Here is a 16,229-nt window from a genome sequence, read left to right on the forward strand (position 1 = left end):
ACTTCGTGTACAAAACGGACAATGGTATCATACTCGTCTGTTACAAAGTTGGCATGGTATCATCATAATAGTTGCGGGAGAAAGTCTTCACTTTTTCTTCGCTTGTGTCATTTGCTTATTGCGCCGTAACCATGGATAATCTTCATCGTTTATCAGGATGCTTGGGTCAGCCTTGACTTTGAAGGGAGGAATTTCATGAAACTTTTCATAATCTTCAGATATGTCTGTCTTGCCCTCCACTCCCACAATGTCCCTTTTTCCTGAAAGAACTATGTGGCGCTTTGGCTCATCGTATGATGTATTCGCTTCCTTATCTTTTCTTTTTATTGGTCTGGTAGACATGTCCTTCACATAGATAACCTGGGCCACATCATTAGCTAGGACGAACGGTTCGTCAGTGTACCCAAGATTGTTCAGATCCACTGTTGTCATTCCGTACTGTGGGTCTACCTGTACCCCGCCTCCTGACAGATTGACCCATTTGCACTTAAACAAAGGGACCTTAAAATCATGTCCGTAGTCAAGTTCCCATATGTCCATTACGTAACCATAATATGTGTCCTTTCCCCTCTCGGTTGCTGCATCAAAGCGGACGCCGCTGTTTTGGTTGGTGCTCTTTTGATCTTGGGCGATCGTGTAAAATGTATTCCCATTTATCTCATATCCTTTGTAAGTCAATACAGTCGAAGATGGTCCCCTGGACAACGAGTACAACTCATCACAAACAGTGGTGTCACCTCTGAGACATGTTTCCAACCAACTGCTGAAAGTCCTGATGTGTTCACATGTAATCCAGTCGTCACACTGCTCCAGGTGTTTGGAGCGCAGACTGTTCTTGTATTCATGGACATACGGGGTCACCAAGGTAGAGTTCTGTAGAACTGTGTAGTGTGCTTGAGACCAAGAATGCCCGTCCCTACATATTATTGAGTCCGCTCCTAGCGTGCCTTTTTCAGTCAGTCTCCCCTCATACCGCGATTTAGGGAGACTTATCTTCTTAAGGCCAGGAATGAAGTCAACACAAAACCCAATGACATCCTCTGTTTGATGGCCCATGGAGATGCTTCCTTCTGGCCTAGCGCGGTTACGGACATATTTCTTTAGGACTACCATGAACCTCTCAAAGGGGAACATATTGTGTAGAAATACGGGCCCCAGAATGACAATCTCGTCGACTAGATGAACTAGGACGTGCGTCATGATATTGAAGAAGGATGGTGGGAACACCAGCTCGAAACTGACAAGACATTGCGCCACATCACTCCTTAGCCTTGGTATGATTTCTGGATCAATCGCCTTCTGAAAGATTGCATTGAGGAATGCACATAGCTTCACAATGGCTAATCGGACGTTTTCCGGTAGAAGCCCCCTCAATGCAACCGGAAGCAGTTGCGTCATAATCACGTGGCAGTCATGAGACTTTAGGTTCTGGAACTTTTTCTCTGGCATATTTATTATTCCCTTTATATTCGACCAGAAGCCAGTCGGGACCTTCATACTGAGAAGGCATTCAAAGAAGATTTCTTTCTCTTCTTTCGTAAGATCGTAGCTGGCAGGACCTTCATACTGCTTCGGAGGCATGCCCTCTTTTTCGTGCAAACGTTGCAGGTCCTCCTGTGCCTCAGGTGTATCTTTTGTCTTCCCATACACGCCCAAGAAGCCTAGTAGGTTCGCGCAAAGGTTCTTCATCACGTGCATCACGTCGATTGAAGAGCGGACCTCTAGGTCTTTCCAGTAGGGTAGGTCCCAAAATATAGATTTCTTCTTCCACATGGGTGCGTGTCCCTCAGCGTCATTCGGAACAGCTAGTCCGCCGGGACCCTTTCCAAAGATTATGTGTAAATCATTGACCATAGCAAGTACGTAATCACCGGTACGCATGGTAGGCTTCTTCCGGTGATCTGCCTCGCCTTTGAAATGCTTGCCTTTCTTTTGACATTGATGGTTGGTCGGAAGAAATCGACGATGGCCCAGGTACACATTCTTCCTGCATTTGTCCAGGTATATACTTTCAGTGTCATCTAAACAGTGCGTGCATGCGTGGTATCCCTTGTTTGTCTGTCCTGAAAGGTTACTGAGAGCGGGCCATTCGTTGATGGTTACAAACAGCAACGCGTGCAGGTTAAATTCCTCCTGTTTTGTGCTCATCCCACGTACGTACAGCATTTCCATTCCACAGCTGTAAAAGTTCTTCAACTAATGGCCTTAGGTACACATCAATGTCGTTGCCGGGTTGCTTAGGGCCTTGGATGAGAACTGGCATCATAATGAACTTCCGCTTCATGCACATCCAAGGAGGAAGGTTATACATACATAGAGTCACGGGCCAGGTGCTGTGATTGCTGCTCTGCTCCCCGAAAGGATTAATGCCATCTGCGCTTAAACCAAACCATACGTTCCTTGGGTCAGCTGCAAACTCAGCCCAGTACTTTCTCTCGATTTTTCTCCACTGCGACCCGTCAGCGGGTGCTCTCAACTTCCCGTCTTTCTTACGGTCCTCACTATGCCGTCGCATCAACTTGGCATGCTCTTCGTTTCTGAACAGACGTTTCAACCGTGGTATTATAGGAGCATACCACATCACCTTCGCAGGTACCCTCTTCCCGGGGGGCTCGCCGTCAACATCACCAGGGTCATCTCGTCTGATCTATACCGCAATGCACCGCATACCGGGCATGCGTTCAGATCCTTGTACGCACCGCGGTAGAGGATGCAGTCATTACGGCATGCATGTATCTTCTGCACCTCCAATCCTAGAGGGCATACGACCTTCTTTGTTGTGTATGTACTGTCGGGCAATTCGTTATCCTTTGGAAGCTTCTTCTTCAATATTTTCCATAGCTTCTCAAATCCTTTGTTAGGCACAGCATTCTCTGCCTTCCACTGCAGCAATTCCAGTACGGTACCGAGCTTTGTGTTGCCATCTTCGCAATTGGGGTACAACCCTTTTTTGTGATCCTCTAACATGCGATCGAACTTCAGCTTCTCCTTTTGACTTTCGCATTGCGTCCTTGCATCGACAATGACCCGGTGGAGATCATCATCATCGGGCACTGGTTCCTCTTGATCTTCAGCAGCTTCCCCCGTTGCAGCATCATTTGGGAAATCGTCTGGTTCCTCTTGATCTTTAGCAGCTTCCCCCGTTGCAACATCACCGTATTCAGGGGGCACATAGCTGTCATCGTCCTCTTCTTCTTCGCCGTCTTCCATCATAACCCCTATTTCTCCGTGCCTCGTCCAAACATTATAGTGTGGCATGAAACCCTTGTAAAGCAGGTGGGTGTGAAGGATTTTCCGGTCAGAGTAAGACTTCGTATTCCCACATGTAGGGCATGGACAACACATAAAACCATTCTGCTTGTTTGCCTCAGCCACTTCGAGAAAATCATGCACGCCCTTAATGTACTCGGAGGTGTGTCTGTCACCGTACATCCATTGCCGGTTCATCTGCGTGTATTATATATAATTAAGTGTGTCAAAAACCATTATAGAACATCATGAATAGATAATTAAGTGACCAAATTAATAGAAGTTCATCATCACATTAAAACCAAAGTACATACATAGTTCTCATCTAACAACATATAGCCCTCCAGAGCATCTAATTAATTAAACCATACATTGAAACTATGTAAAACATTTCAATGCGAAAACAAATGCGATCATAATCGCAACCAAGGTAACAATTGATCCAACGGCATAATGATACCAAGCCTCGGTATGAATGGCATATTTTCTAATCTTTCTAATCTTCAAGCGCATTGCATCCATCTTGATCTTGTGATCATCGACGACATCCGCAACATGCAACTCCAATATCATCTTCTCCTCCTCAATTTTTTTTATTTTTTCCTTCAAGAAATTGTTTTCTTCTTCAACTAAATTTAACCTCTCGACAATAGGGCCAGTTGGAATTTCCGGTTCACATACCTCCTAGATAAATAAAATCTATGTCACGTTGGTCGGCATAATTTTCATAAACAATAAATGAACCAATAGTTATAAAGATAATATATACCACATCCGAATCATAGATAGGACGAGGGCCAACGGGGGCGGATACCAAAACCATCGCACTATATAATAACAAGCAATACAATAGTAAGAAAATTAGACAAGTATCTATCTAAAGTAAGAATTTTTTCTTTCAGAAAGAAGATAAGAACAAGAGGCTCACCAAGGTGGTGCCGGCGACGAGATCGGCGCGGGCGATCGACGGCGGTGAAGGCGGGAATGGGACGTGACGGGCCGCTAAACCTAGACAAATCTCGAGGAAAATGGAGCTTTGAGGTCGAGCTTCGAGAGGAGAAAGCTTAACTACTGTGGCTCGGGCATTTCATCGAACACCTCATGTGCATAGGAGGTGAGCTAGAGCACCATAAAGCCCTCCCCTCGCCGGCCTGAGAAAAACAGAGCACTGGAGTGCTCTGCTCGCGGGCGAGGGGTATATATAGGCACCTCATTGGTCCCAGTTCGTGGCATGAACCGGGACTAAAGGGCAGCCTGTGGTCCCGGTTCAAGCCGGGACCAAAGGGGCCAGACGAACCGGGACCAATGCCCCCGCGAGGCCCGGTAGGCCCCTGGCCTCACGAACCGGGACCAGTGCCCCCATTGGTCCCGGTTCTGGACTGAACCGGGACTAATGGGCTGACCCGGCCTAAACCAAAGCCCTCTTTTCTACTAGTGGAGAGAGAGAGAGAGAGAGACGGATGGAGTGAGGGAGGGAGGGGGAGAGGAGAGGAGAGAAGAGGAAGACGATTGATGAAAATTGATGGAAGAAACAATTTCTATCAAGCAAAAAGAGCTCATCTCTAAGGTGGTGACTGTCATATCCACTACCTTGTCCCTTGTTGTCCAAATCCTATTTTTGATGTAGATGTTAGCAAAAGATTGATGATGTAAGACCATTGTGCTATCCACAAAGGAACTTGTGTGCCCTACAATTGATAATAATGCTAGGAGATTTGGTTAGCTACTTTCCATTTTTCTTTACCATGATTTGGGGTTAATTTTATGTCACTTTTTTTGTTGTTGATGCTGCTTCATTTCAAGGGGAAAATTCACTCGATAGTACATAAGTGATATGAAAATTACCATTTCGTTTTGTTTTACTTTTCCTGACGACAAAGTATGTGCTAATTCCCAACAAAGTAGTATCATATTAAGATGCTAGATTTTCATTAGGGTTAGACCCACATAGGCTTTATGGAAGAATGTATCATGATGCATCACAATAAAGAGATTCTTCAAATGTTACAAACAAGATGTATGGATGCAAAAAGGCTCACACATACTACAGTACTCATGTCATCTTAAGAAAATAATTTATTGTCTGTCCTCTTCACACACACAAAGAAGATGTTAAATGTGCATCAGCCGCACTTGGAGCGGTCATGTACTAGCAACTTTACACACACACACGCACACGCATGGCACATGTGAACTCCGATTGGATATGGCACCTAGTAAACTCATGCCACTAGAACCACACACACAATGTACATGTCATGCACCTTTTAACCCTTTCTCAACTGGCATGTGAACCAACATCTGAATATACAGGCGTGAGAGGCCGTGTGCTCTTGATTTTTATTTTACTTTTGGAAAACTGCCAACTTGTTCTTCCCCATATTTTTTTCTCGTTGGGTGTTTCATTCCATACTCAAAAGTGCACAAGAGGAATGGATGTAAAGACAAGATAAACATGTTGAAATTAAAGTACTAAACGCAAGGTAGACCACTAACAAATATCATGAGCACCCATGATGAGAACTTCGCCAAAGGAACCTCTCAAACCTTGCTTCTCTTAGTTGTTTTGAACCATGGCATGTTGATAAAAATAGCATATGCATGTTCATATATATGTGAACATGCCTATACCAAGCAAATGTACTCAAAAGGTGAACTCATAGTATGACATGGGCATGCCTAACTGTACCTACTAAGTCTTGGCCCCACTAAATACTTGAGCTTGGTCTCCTCATCAAGACAAGCAGATAACCACCTACCACCTTATCTTTGCACTCATTTGTTACCCTTGGTGACATGCGTCGCCTTAGAACCCCTCGACCATGGCATGGTTCAACTGCTCTAATGATGCTAACTTACACATGCATAACTCATTTCCTCACCTATCTCCCTTGGAAAAAAATTGAGGAGATTTTCCGTTGTGACACCTTTGGCAGCACCACTCCCATCAATGGTACTCTACCACCTTGCAAATAACAACTTCCCATTGCTTCTCCTTTTGCGCCACCAAATAGTAGAGTCACCTTCCCAGAGTAAGCATGACTTCAAATATTTGACCTTGCTCTAATAGTAAGTGTTGGCTCTAACACCAAGGATCGATCATATAAAAATATCATGAATACAAACGGTCAACATGTTTGCCAAAGGCACATCTCAGCCTTGATTTTTATTCTTTATTTCTTTTAATATGCAACCTCTTGGTACACATGTCATATGATGTTGATGGTGGTGTGTACACATTTGGAGTAGGCAGCCAGGGATGTTTCACCGCACATGGGTGGTGGGATAGTCTACGGATAGGCACGTACTCCACCCCTCACCTTAGGCATGGTTTCGGTCGACTATGATTTTGTTGTTGTTCGTGTTTTTTAGTTATAATGTGTGTGAGTTGGTGTTGGTTGTGTGCAACCTTGTCATGTAGAGGCATGGCGTATATTCATTATGATATATATCCCCTTGATGTTATGAGTTAACAAAAGTGTCTTTTTATCGGGAAAATAACATATGTACTCGAGCATGACCTTTAAGTGTGACATAGATAAGCCTAACATAACTTACTCATACTCAAAGGCACACATATGGGAACTTGCCAATGTTTGATCTAACACTATCACAACTTGGACATGACGAATGAAAACCTAAAATTCCTATCTAAACTCATAGTACAAGGTCATTTCTAACAAAAACTTTGCACGCTTGTTGCTTCCATATATGGATGATACATTGGCTTGCATGTGTAGTTAGAAAATTTAACCATGTGCATTGTGTGGATGCACACTCCCTCTATCGAGATTTATAAGCCCTGCGTGTATCCCTAGATTGTCAATTTGGTTTATGAAATATGAGTTATATATCACAAAAGGTGTATCATTGAATTTGTAGTCGAAAGAAATTTCTAATGGTATGTCTTATGTGATATATAACTCATATTTCGCTGATCAAATTGATGATGTAGAGATACATGTGAGCCTTATGAACCAGAAGGGAGGGAGTACTATTTTTTTTTACATTTTGTGAAAAAAATTGACATGATTTGCCAGATTTTGTTGGATATCTAGGCGTTGTAACTTGTAAGATACACCAATTGTAATGATGCACAATATGTATTTTAAAGAAGGTATTTGATTGGAAAAATATTGTTGGAAACAATAAATTTGACTCGAACACAATATGTGATGGTTGCTATGGGAAGCCGAGCCCTCTGGTCATTAGGGATGCAAATTTGGAACCTTGAGGTTACCCTTCAACCCTCCATAATTCAACTAAATGAACTAACTTTCAGAATTTATATTAATTATTTTTGAAATTTTAGTTCATTTAATTGAACTAAGGAGGGTCGGAGGGTACCCTAAAGGTTGGGAATTTGCATGCCTACTGGTCATCAATCTGCCTTGCAGCCCGGAGCTGTTCGACATAGTGATTTTCAGGGTTGGTCGGTCAGTGTACTCACCTGATTTAGCAACATTGTTTTGTAGTTCAGAATCTACCGTGGCATGTGGCCGTAATGCCTTTTGCATTTCCTAATTAGGAATTGTTGATAGTGTTGTTTTTCATCCTTTTTGCCTTTTTTTTGCTTGTTCGTCTTTGTTCTAGTCTGAGTGAAAAATGTTGTATTTCTCTATACTAACGCGAAGAAACTGTAGAGTATCATTCGTCGGCTCGAATTTTGCTGGCTTAGTATAAGTGATGTCATATTTTTATAGTTGTGGACATACCTGAAGAAAGTTGTGGATCATCTAAAACGGGTGCTATTATAAGAAAGTTCATTTATTTTAGAAAATATTCATGAATTCAAAAAAAGTCTCAAAATTCAAAGAAAATCATGATTTTAAAAATATCCATAAATTTAGAAAATAATCACAAATCTTGAAAATGTTCATCGATTTTAAAAAGGTATTAACATTTTAGCAAAAATCACAATTTATAAAATACTCATGATCTTTTTACAAAAATAAGAGACTTAAAAATTCTCATGAATTTTAAAATTTAAAATAAAAGTAGAAAATAAAAAAATTCTAAACAAAAGCGGGCCGGCATGAAAGTTCAAAACGAAAACGGGGGATGCACCGGCCCAGTCTAGGCATGGCCCTGTCGCGTTCACCCGAAACAACATCCGCTCAGCCCTACCCAGTCGACCCGCATAGCTTTCACGCAGGACCCGACCACAAGCATCTAACCTGGAGACCCCTAAAAAAAAAGCATCTAGCCTGGATTGCAAGTTTGCAACTGCTAAAAAAAAAATCTACCCTGGATTGCCTAAAAAAAACATCTACCCTAGAATAGTGTCTCAAAAAAAAAAAACGCTGGACCCGACCACACACACACAAATAATACTGCACGTAGCAGGATGGATATACTACGGATTATGGAAGATGCAGTTCATGAGCGTCGTCGTCACCGTGGGCCGTTGTCCTGGTGCTGGTGGTGTTGTCCTATACTATTCGGAAGAAAGGTCCCGATTCGCCCTGTGTTCACATGGCATCCTTCCTTCCTCGCAAGTTGCGACTTGAATAGATATACATGATTTAATGCGCGTGGTGTTTTTCCCGGAACGTCGTCCACTCCCTCTGGTGGCTAAATTGACTCTTTTACGATAGTTTAGCCGGATTTGACGCTGGTCCGAAAAAATTTCAGGATCTGATCCTTTTTCTATAGACATCATGCCTGGCGATAGGATATAACTACCTACCGCCATGAGCCTTGGCGGTAGACTTAACTGCACCATCATGTTCGTTTAACGTGAAAATAACCTACCGCCAGAGTTTTTGATGATAGGTTGTGCAACCCTACCGCCAAAGAGCCTAGAGGTAGGCATCGCATCGTAATAGCCTATGGCGCTGGTCATGCATGTCACAAGTGGGACTAGCATGTGGCGGCGCTGGTCATGCATGTCACAAGTGGGACTAGCATGTGGCAGAAAAGTGCACGCCAAATTAACTAGTACTCCTAGTAGGCTCACTGTTACATGCATGTAACAAGGACTAGCGTGTGGCAGAGAAGTGGGAGTAGTATGTAGGCTATTACTAGGCTCCAAGTTTTTTCTTTTGAGGGATTTTTTTTTGTTTTAGGATTTGAGAACACTTGAGCACGGGCTAGTAGTAGCTCCTAGTAGAGAGATGCATTGATGCATGCGTGTATGTTGCGGAGATAAAAGACAAGCGAGCTCACTGTTACCTGCATGCATGCCTGCTCCTGATGGATGGCCCAAAGTTTAAACGAGTGACTGCAGGATTTATGCATGTGCACGTGCAGAGCTTACTGTCGTGCTCTTTGGCGGTAGGTTTGCACAGCCTACCGCCAAAGACTCTGGCGGTAGGGTATTTTTAATGTTAAACAGATGTGACGGCACAATTAAGTCTTATCGCCGGGGACCTCGACGGTAGGCTGTTATACCTTACCGCTGTCTATCCCGGCGGTAGGAAAAGGGTCAGATCTCAAAAAAAAATTGAACCAGGGTTAGATCCGGCTAAACTTTCACAAAAGGGTCAAAACACAAAATTTTGCCCCCTCTGGTCAAGACTCGGGACGGATCATTGTTTCTACCGGGGCAGGTTTGTCTGCCTCATGTTGGGCAGTGCCAACGTTGCCCGGGATCGTACGTGAGAACGTATGCGTGTGCGCACGCGTATATTACCTTGACAGTTGATGAATAGATCGGAAGTTATTCTCGTAAAAAAAAGGAACGTCAGTTTTTAGTCATGATAAATCAAACGTTTCTTCATGGCAAGTTGTATTCATCGAGGATGACAAATTTGGTTGGCGGGCATGACAAATCCGTCTCAGTTCATTTTTGCCAAAAAAAATCTCATACTCGCAGACTAAAATTGTCATTTTCGCACCAATATAAATTATCATGAAAAATGTTTAATTTGCCATGTCCAAAAATCTGGCGCCGGATTTTCAGACTTTCGTTTGTGTTGGTTTCTATGTTGATGTGCATCTGCGCGTCTGATGAAGTATGATGCTTCATGTTCCCAAAAAACCAATTCATGAAATTCTAACTTATGATTGCCGAACTATGCTATGTCGACGTCTTACAAAAAATATTCCAAAAGTAAATCATAATCATTGAAACCAAAACCAAATAAGGCAAATTAAACCAGGTCATACTTACTAATGTGTTGGATGCAACAAAACAAAACCACTACACTTGTCACAAGGATGGCATATCTCCTATCGAGCAGCGTCTGCTATTCTTTTCATGAACCGTTTTCCTCCTTCCCAAGAAGAGGCTCCCAGGTGACTAGGGTTTCCCCTCCTCTAGTCGGCACTGCCACCGGTCCGCCCCGCCTCCGATTGCCTTTGGTCCGTGGAGGTGCGGAGAACCATAGGCTCTAGCCGTCAAGAGCGACCCCTCTCTCATTCTTGTTTGGTTCAACGTCTTGGTTGCGGCTATGTGGCGGCGGCGATCTCCCCTAGTAGGGATAATGTCTCCCACATTCGATCCTTGCCCTGATGGTGCGTATAGCATTGCCGGAGGGCCTGTGGTGGAGTGTCTCCGTCAGATCTCACTTGATTCGATCGGTGCTGGTCTTCGATGGACCAGTTTGGATCCAGTATTTGGTCATGTGTCTACAAGTTTGATCTTACGATCTACGCTTCTCTTCATTGGCGACGAATGTTGTTCTAGTGTGTTTGTCCTATGGGGGGCTTACCACGACGACTTCCTATATAATACAACAATGTTTGACCGGCTCTGGCGAGTGAGGGCGATGACTGCGGCGCGCCTTTAAGTCATCGCTAGGTGCCACATGGACCTAGCGGTAATTTCTGTTATTTCTGTTGTTCTCTGCAGTGCCATGACAGATGATGGATAGATTGAAAGTTTCTCCTGAATAAATTTTGTAATACAACCAAACGGATCCCAAGATGTGTGAAAGAAAAGGAGGATCAACCAAATGGGATTGTCATAATTCACATATGTGTTGCCGTTCACACAAAATATCCTAATTGAGAAACAATGCCCTATAAAAATTTGGGCGGTTAGAAAACAGATGTGCATCATTGCCATTTGGCATTTAACACTGACTGAATATTAGATGTACGGTGGTGGAAAGATTTTTTCACTTGGCCCCCGCGTCGCTCCGCTTGGGGCGACTCGGGTGGCGACGAACCCTAGCCGCCGAACCTTCCTCCCGCCTCCCCCCTCCCCCCCTCGCCGCCGCCCGAGGAGACCTCCGGCGCTGTCCGTGGGGTCGTCAAGGACGGCGGCGGCGAGGATCTGCTGCTCCCGACCGGAGGGCTCCGGACGCCGAGGCGGCGGCCTCGGGTGGCGAGGCGGCGCTGTCTCTTCTGCAAGCGGCGTCGCAGGTGGTGGCCCTCCGTTTCCTCAGCCGCGAGGGTGGCGAGGGACGGCGGGAGCTGTCGCTGGTCGCAGCGGGTGCTGCGTCCTCCTCGCTCGCGGCTGGATCTGAAGGCAGTCTCCCTCCACCACGCAACACTTTGCCCCGCCGGATCTGGTCGTCGGTGGCCTCTGGCCGTCGGATCCGTTGTCGGGCTGCCTGGAGGTGCGGACCGAATCGGGAGAAATCCTTGGCTGGTGTGCTCTAGCCACGACGGCGGCGACACCGGCCGGTGCCGTTCCCCTCCTCGGAGGCGCCGTCGAGGTTCGTGCCCTCTCCCTCCCGCTCCATGCCCAGGAGAAATCCCATGTCTTGCGGAGGCAGGTCGACAGCGGCGCGGCGTGCGCCGCCTCCTTCTTGAAGGTGCCGGCTTGGGCAAGGTGGGAGAGTGCTGTGGTGCAGGGCGGTGGTGGCTGGGTTGCCGCGTCTTTGGCGAGGGATTTGGAGCATGGTGCTTTGTCTCTGAATTAGTGTTGGTCCGTTGTCCTCTCGATTTGGCCATTAGCCGATCTGTGCTTGCTTGCTCAACGTCTTTGCCTTGGGCAGGGAGGGGATAGGGATCCTCTCCTTTGTGTTGGCAACAACCAGATGCGGTTGCTAGGCCACGGAGCTGATTCTGCGGGTTGATCTGATTCCAGTTATGGATGCTCCATTTTCTCCTTGCTGTTTGTTTGTTCAGTGACAGCTCCCTTGTGCAGTTTTTCCTCTTCGTGCTTGTATCAATGGGCTGCGGTGTGGACTTTCATCTGGTACCCTTCGTGCAGTGTCGTGTCGAGCTGAGTATCTCCCTTGGTGCCCAGAATCATGCCCTTTCCTTGCTCTAGGGAGGGCAATTCCATCTTCCGGCGGTCCGGCGCCTTTCGAGCCAAGGCGAGGGGCAGGGGTCCCCTCCGGATTTGGAGAGGAGCGGCATGGTTTCGATGTGCACCTTCCAGGGTAGATGAGGGCTCGGTTCATCGACGGTGGGCAATGGCTCCGCCCGAAGTTCCCCTCTGTTTGTCCTACTGATCATAGTTCACTTGGAGGACTCCGTTGACTACAAGCTAGTGCTTATTCTGTTTACTTCTATAGGGTGTGTAGTCTTTGGTGCTTGTAAGCTGCTTCGGCATCACCGTGTACCTGCAGTTTGTTTCCTTTTCTGTTTCCAGTTGGTTGTATTGGTGGCCTTGTGTAATCCCTGGCCGGTTGATGGCTTTGTTAATTCAAAATCGGGCTCTTCTTGAGCCTCCGTTCTAAAAATATATATATTAGATGTACGGATGTATTCCGGGGAGAGAAAACCAAAGAGCATTGGTTGAGTGGTTATTAGTGAGGCGTCTATACATCCGCGGGTAAGCATAGCAATATGGCTTACCCGTGCTTGTTCACTGTACACACACCCTCCAACCTTGCCCGTTGCAATAATTTATTACGGTACGTTCCAACCAACTTAACCGGAGACGCCCCTTCCGTCCATCTCGGCTCCCCTCTGGGCTGAGCTCAGTCCTCACTCCACGTCCGCGTCTCCTGCTGACTCCGCCTCCTTGCCCGGTTCCACGGATCACCGTCACCCTCCTCGCATGGCTTCTCCAAGGTACGCACGCGCGGTCGATCAGCAGATCTCTCTCTCCCTCTCTGTCTCCCCTAGGATTTTCCTCGTGTCTCTGAGATTTCTCAGGAACCAGAGGAGCTGAATGTTTCTGATATTCGGTGGCCATCGCGGTGAGCGGGAGCAGGAGCAGCAGGCACGCGCTCAAGTGGGCCCTCGACAAGTTCGTGCCCGGCGGGAGGGTCCTCTTCCGGATCCTGATCTTGACAGCGGCAGCATCTATGAACAAATTTTATGGTTACAGTGTCACAAGGTCACACCTGCAGAGTGCAGAGTTTTCTCCTTGAGCGTACTGCATTATCGTTAGGTTGATGAATATGAGCTTTTCTTGTACCAAGTGAGGGCAATTTGTGATTAAGGGTTATTCATAAGGGTGTACCGGCTGTTCTTTAGTCGTTGCAATTATTCAGAACACTGACCTGCTCTGCTCTTCATCCTCTGATGACAGTGGGCAATACATCCCGGTCTCGCAAGTGCGCGACGACGTAACATCGGCATAAAGTGTGTAATAATATGCAAGGTTTTTAACCGTTTCTTGTTGAAACCTTGCTGTTAGTTACACGACAACTTGGGCATCCAGCGTGTCGAGCACGAAATCAAGCTTCGAGAGATTGACCTGACAGAAGAAATGGTGAGGAGATTGCTAAGGCGAATGGAGAGAGAAGAAGAGGAGGTGGCCGAAAGAGAAGCTCAACCTATACAAAGCTCTTCTGGACAGAAAGCAACAGAGGGTGATGGTGATCACCAAAATGCTGGAGAGATCAACACAGGACTGAAAAATGCCGGACGATGTTTAACCGAGTACAATAGGTACTCTTGGGAGCATATCCAAGCGGCGACTTCATCGTTTTCAAGTGATCTTGTGATTGGTAAGGGGACATATGGAACAGTCTACAAGGCTAAGTTTCAGCATACTGTTGCAGCAGTGAAAGTCTTGAACTCCCTGGAAGGTTTTGGAACTCAGCAGTTACAGCAAGAGGTACTGTATTTACTTGGAAACACAAATATGTTCTTCATTATCTGCTCATTACACCCAGAGGTTATTTTTTGGCAAACAAAATTGAGAAATTTTAAGACACTACTGAGTTAATATTAGCCGTTAATTTTTGATGATCCAATGACTCGTGCCTACTATTAATAGGTGAAAGCCTATAAATGACTATATGGGGCTAAAAATATGAAATTTGCAGGCTGTTGAAATGAGAAGGTATATCATATATTGCCATTAAAGCACAATGGTAAATAAATAAAGATATAATTTTAACTAATGCTATCTAGGTTTCTATTTGGCTAGACTACACATCAAAGCTATGGTTCTTATTTTCATTTTGACTTCAAATCTTGACTAAAATATTCATCCGTGACCTTGGACGGTGAGATCAAATATTTATCTTACATCTTAGATGGTAAGCAGAGCATCTTAAGACTGCTGAACAAAATTAACTCCAACAGAAAGTGTAAATAAAAATCCAAAGAGGGATGCAAGGATTCATCAAATAAGTTTGGCTAATATCAGACACCTATGACTATTTTTTTTTTCAAAAATCAAACAGCACTCAATTCAGTATTTACAAATGGACTGTGACTAGAACATTTTAAGGAATTCATTAAATGAATTTGGCAAAAACAATGGTTTTTAATCAAAATCAAAGAGAATTCCAGTTCAGCTTTTAGAAATGGACTGTCACTGCAACATGTATCTTTATTCTGAACTTTGCGTTTTGCAAGTGCTCATCTCATCTTAAATCTTTGCTGCATGCAGCTGGAGGTTCTGGGCAAGATCCGGCACCCTCACCTGCTGCTGCTGCTGGGCGCCTGCCCGGAGCGCGGCTGCGTGGTGTACGAGTACATGGAGAACGGCAGCCTGGACGATGCTCTCCACCACCGCCGGAATGGCATGCCGCCGCTCGCCTGGTACGACCGCGTCCGGGTCGCCTGGGAGGTGGCCACCGCCGTCGCCTTCCTCCACAGCGCCAGGCCGGACCCCATCATCCACCGCGACCTCAAGCCGGCCAACATCCTGCTCGACCGGAACCTCTCCAGCAAGGTCGGCGACGTCGGCCTCTCGACGGCGCTCCTCCACCACTCGGGAGCCGGAGGAGGAGGAGGCCAGCAGCAGTCCACGATGGTGAGGAACACGACGCCCGTGGGCACATTCTGCTACATCGACCCGGAGTACCAGCGGACGGGCGCCGTGTCGGCCAAGTCAGACGTGTACGCGCTCGGCGTGGTAGTGCTGCAGCTGCTCACGGGGAGGACGTCGCCGCTCGGGCTCGCCCACGCCGTGGAGACCGCGCTGGAGGAAGACGGCGGTGACTCCTTCACGGAGATGCTGGACGCAACCGCCGGAGGAGGCGCGGGAGCTGGCCGCACTTGCGCTGCGGTGCGCAGAGATGCGGCGCAGGGACCGGCCCGGGCTGCGCGAGCACATCCTCCCGGCGCTGGAGCGGATCAAGGACGTCGCTGCCAGAGCCGCCAGGGAGACGAAGGCCCTTCTCCTCCGGACAGCATCATCGTCAGCAGCGCCGGGCCACTTCCTCTGCCCCATTCTTCAGGAAATCATGGAGGACCCATGCGTCGCCGCCGATGGGTACACCTACGACCGGAAGGCGATCGAGACATGGGTGAGCATGAAGGACAAGTCGCCGATGACCAACCTCCGGCTGCCGAGCAAGAGCCTCATCCCCAACCACTCGCTCCGGTCGGCCATCATGGACTGGAGCTCCAAGAACAGATGATGATGCACACAATGTTAGATAGACCTTGTGCAGAAATAGTCTCGGGAAATATAGCTGTTGTGTTGTGTTGTGTAGGTACACCGAAATGTGCATCTGATTCCTCAGAAAAATATGAAATGTGAATAAACAAAAAATCACTCTTATCATTTACTTTTCTTTACATTAAAATAAAAAAAATCCAGTAGGAAAACCTACTATTCTCCTAAAAAACCATTTATTTTCCTGAGGTGTACCGTTTGCAGACTTGTTGAGAATTACTATAAGATGTTTCAGCTATATATATCGAGATGTGCATGTGATTCCTCACCATTT

General features: G+C 46.2%; 1 protein-coding gene across 1 annotated transcript; it reads left to right on the plus strand.

The window, feature by feature from the left end:
• The first annotated feature begins 13,037 nt into the window (after positions 1–13,037).
• Positions 13,038–16,149, plus strand: LOC109767662 (putative U-box domain-containing protein 53). The gene is made up of 3 exons (XM_073503086.1): positions 13,038–13,164; positions 13,628–14,158; positions 14,942–16,149. Exons 2-3 carry the CDS (start codon positions 13,808–13,810, stop codon positions 16,037–16,039), a joined length of 1,449 nt encoding a protein of 482 aa, XP_073359187.1. The 5' UTR covers positions 13,038–13,164; positions 13,628–13,807; the 3' UTR covers positions 16,040–16,149.
• The last annotated feature ends 80 nt before the right edge of the window (positions 16,150–16,229 follow it).

This window comes from Aegilops tauschii, chromosome 7 (assembly GCF_002575655.3).
Source record: "Aegilops tauschii subsp. strangulata cultivar AL8/78 chromosome 7, Aet v6.0, whole genome shotgun sequence".
NCBI classification, from domain to species: Eukaryota; Viridiplantae; Streptophyta; class Magnoliopsida; order Poales; family Poaceae; genus Aegilops; species Aegilops tauschii.

What these genes read in the sequence shown, in the direction of transcription:
- LOC109767662 (XM_073503086.1), top strand. Translation starts at nt 13,808, where the DNA reads ATGGTGAGGAGATTGCTAAGGCGAATGGAGAGAGAAGAAGAGGAGGTG. An exon ending in CTCAGCAGTTACAGCAAGAG is followed by an intron (nt 14,159 to 14,941) that starts GTACTGTATTTA and finishes TGCTGCATGCAG; the next exon opens with CTGGAGGTTCTGGGCAAGAT.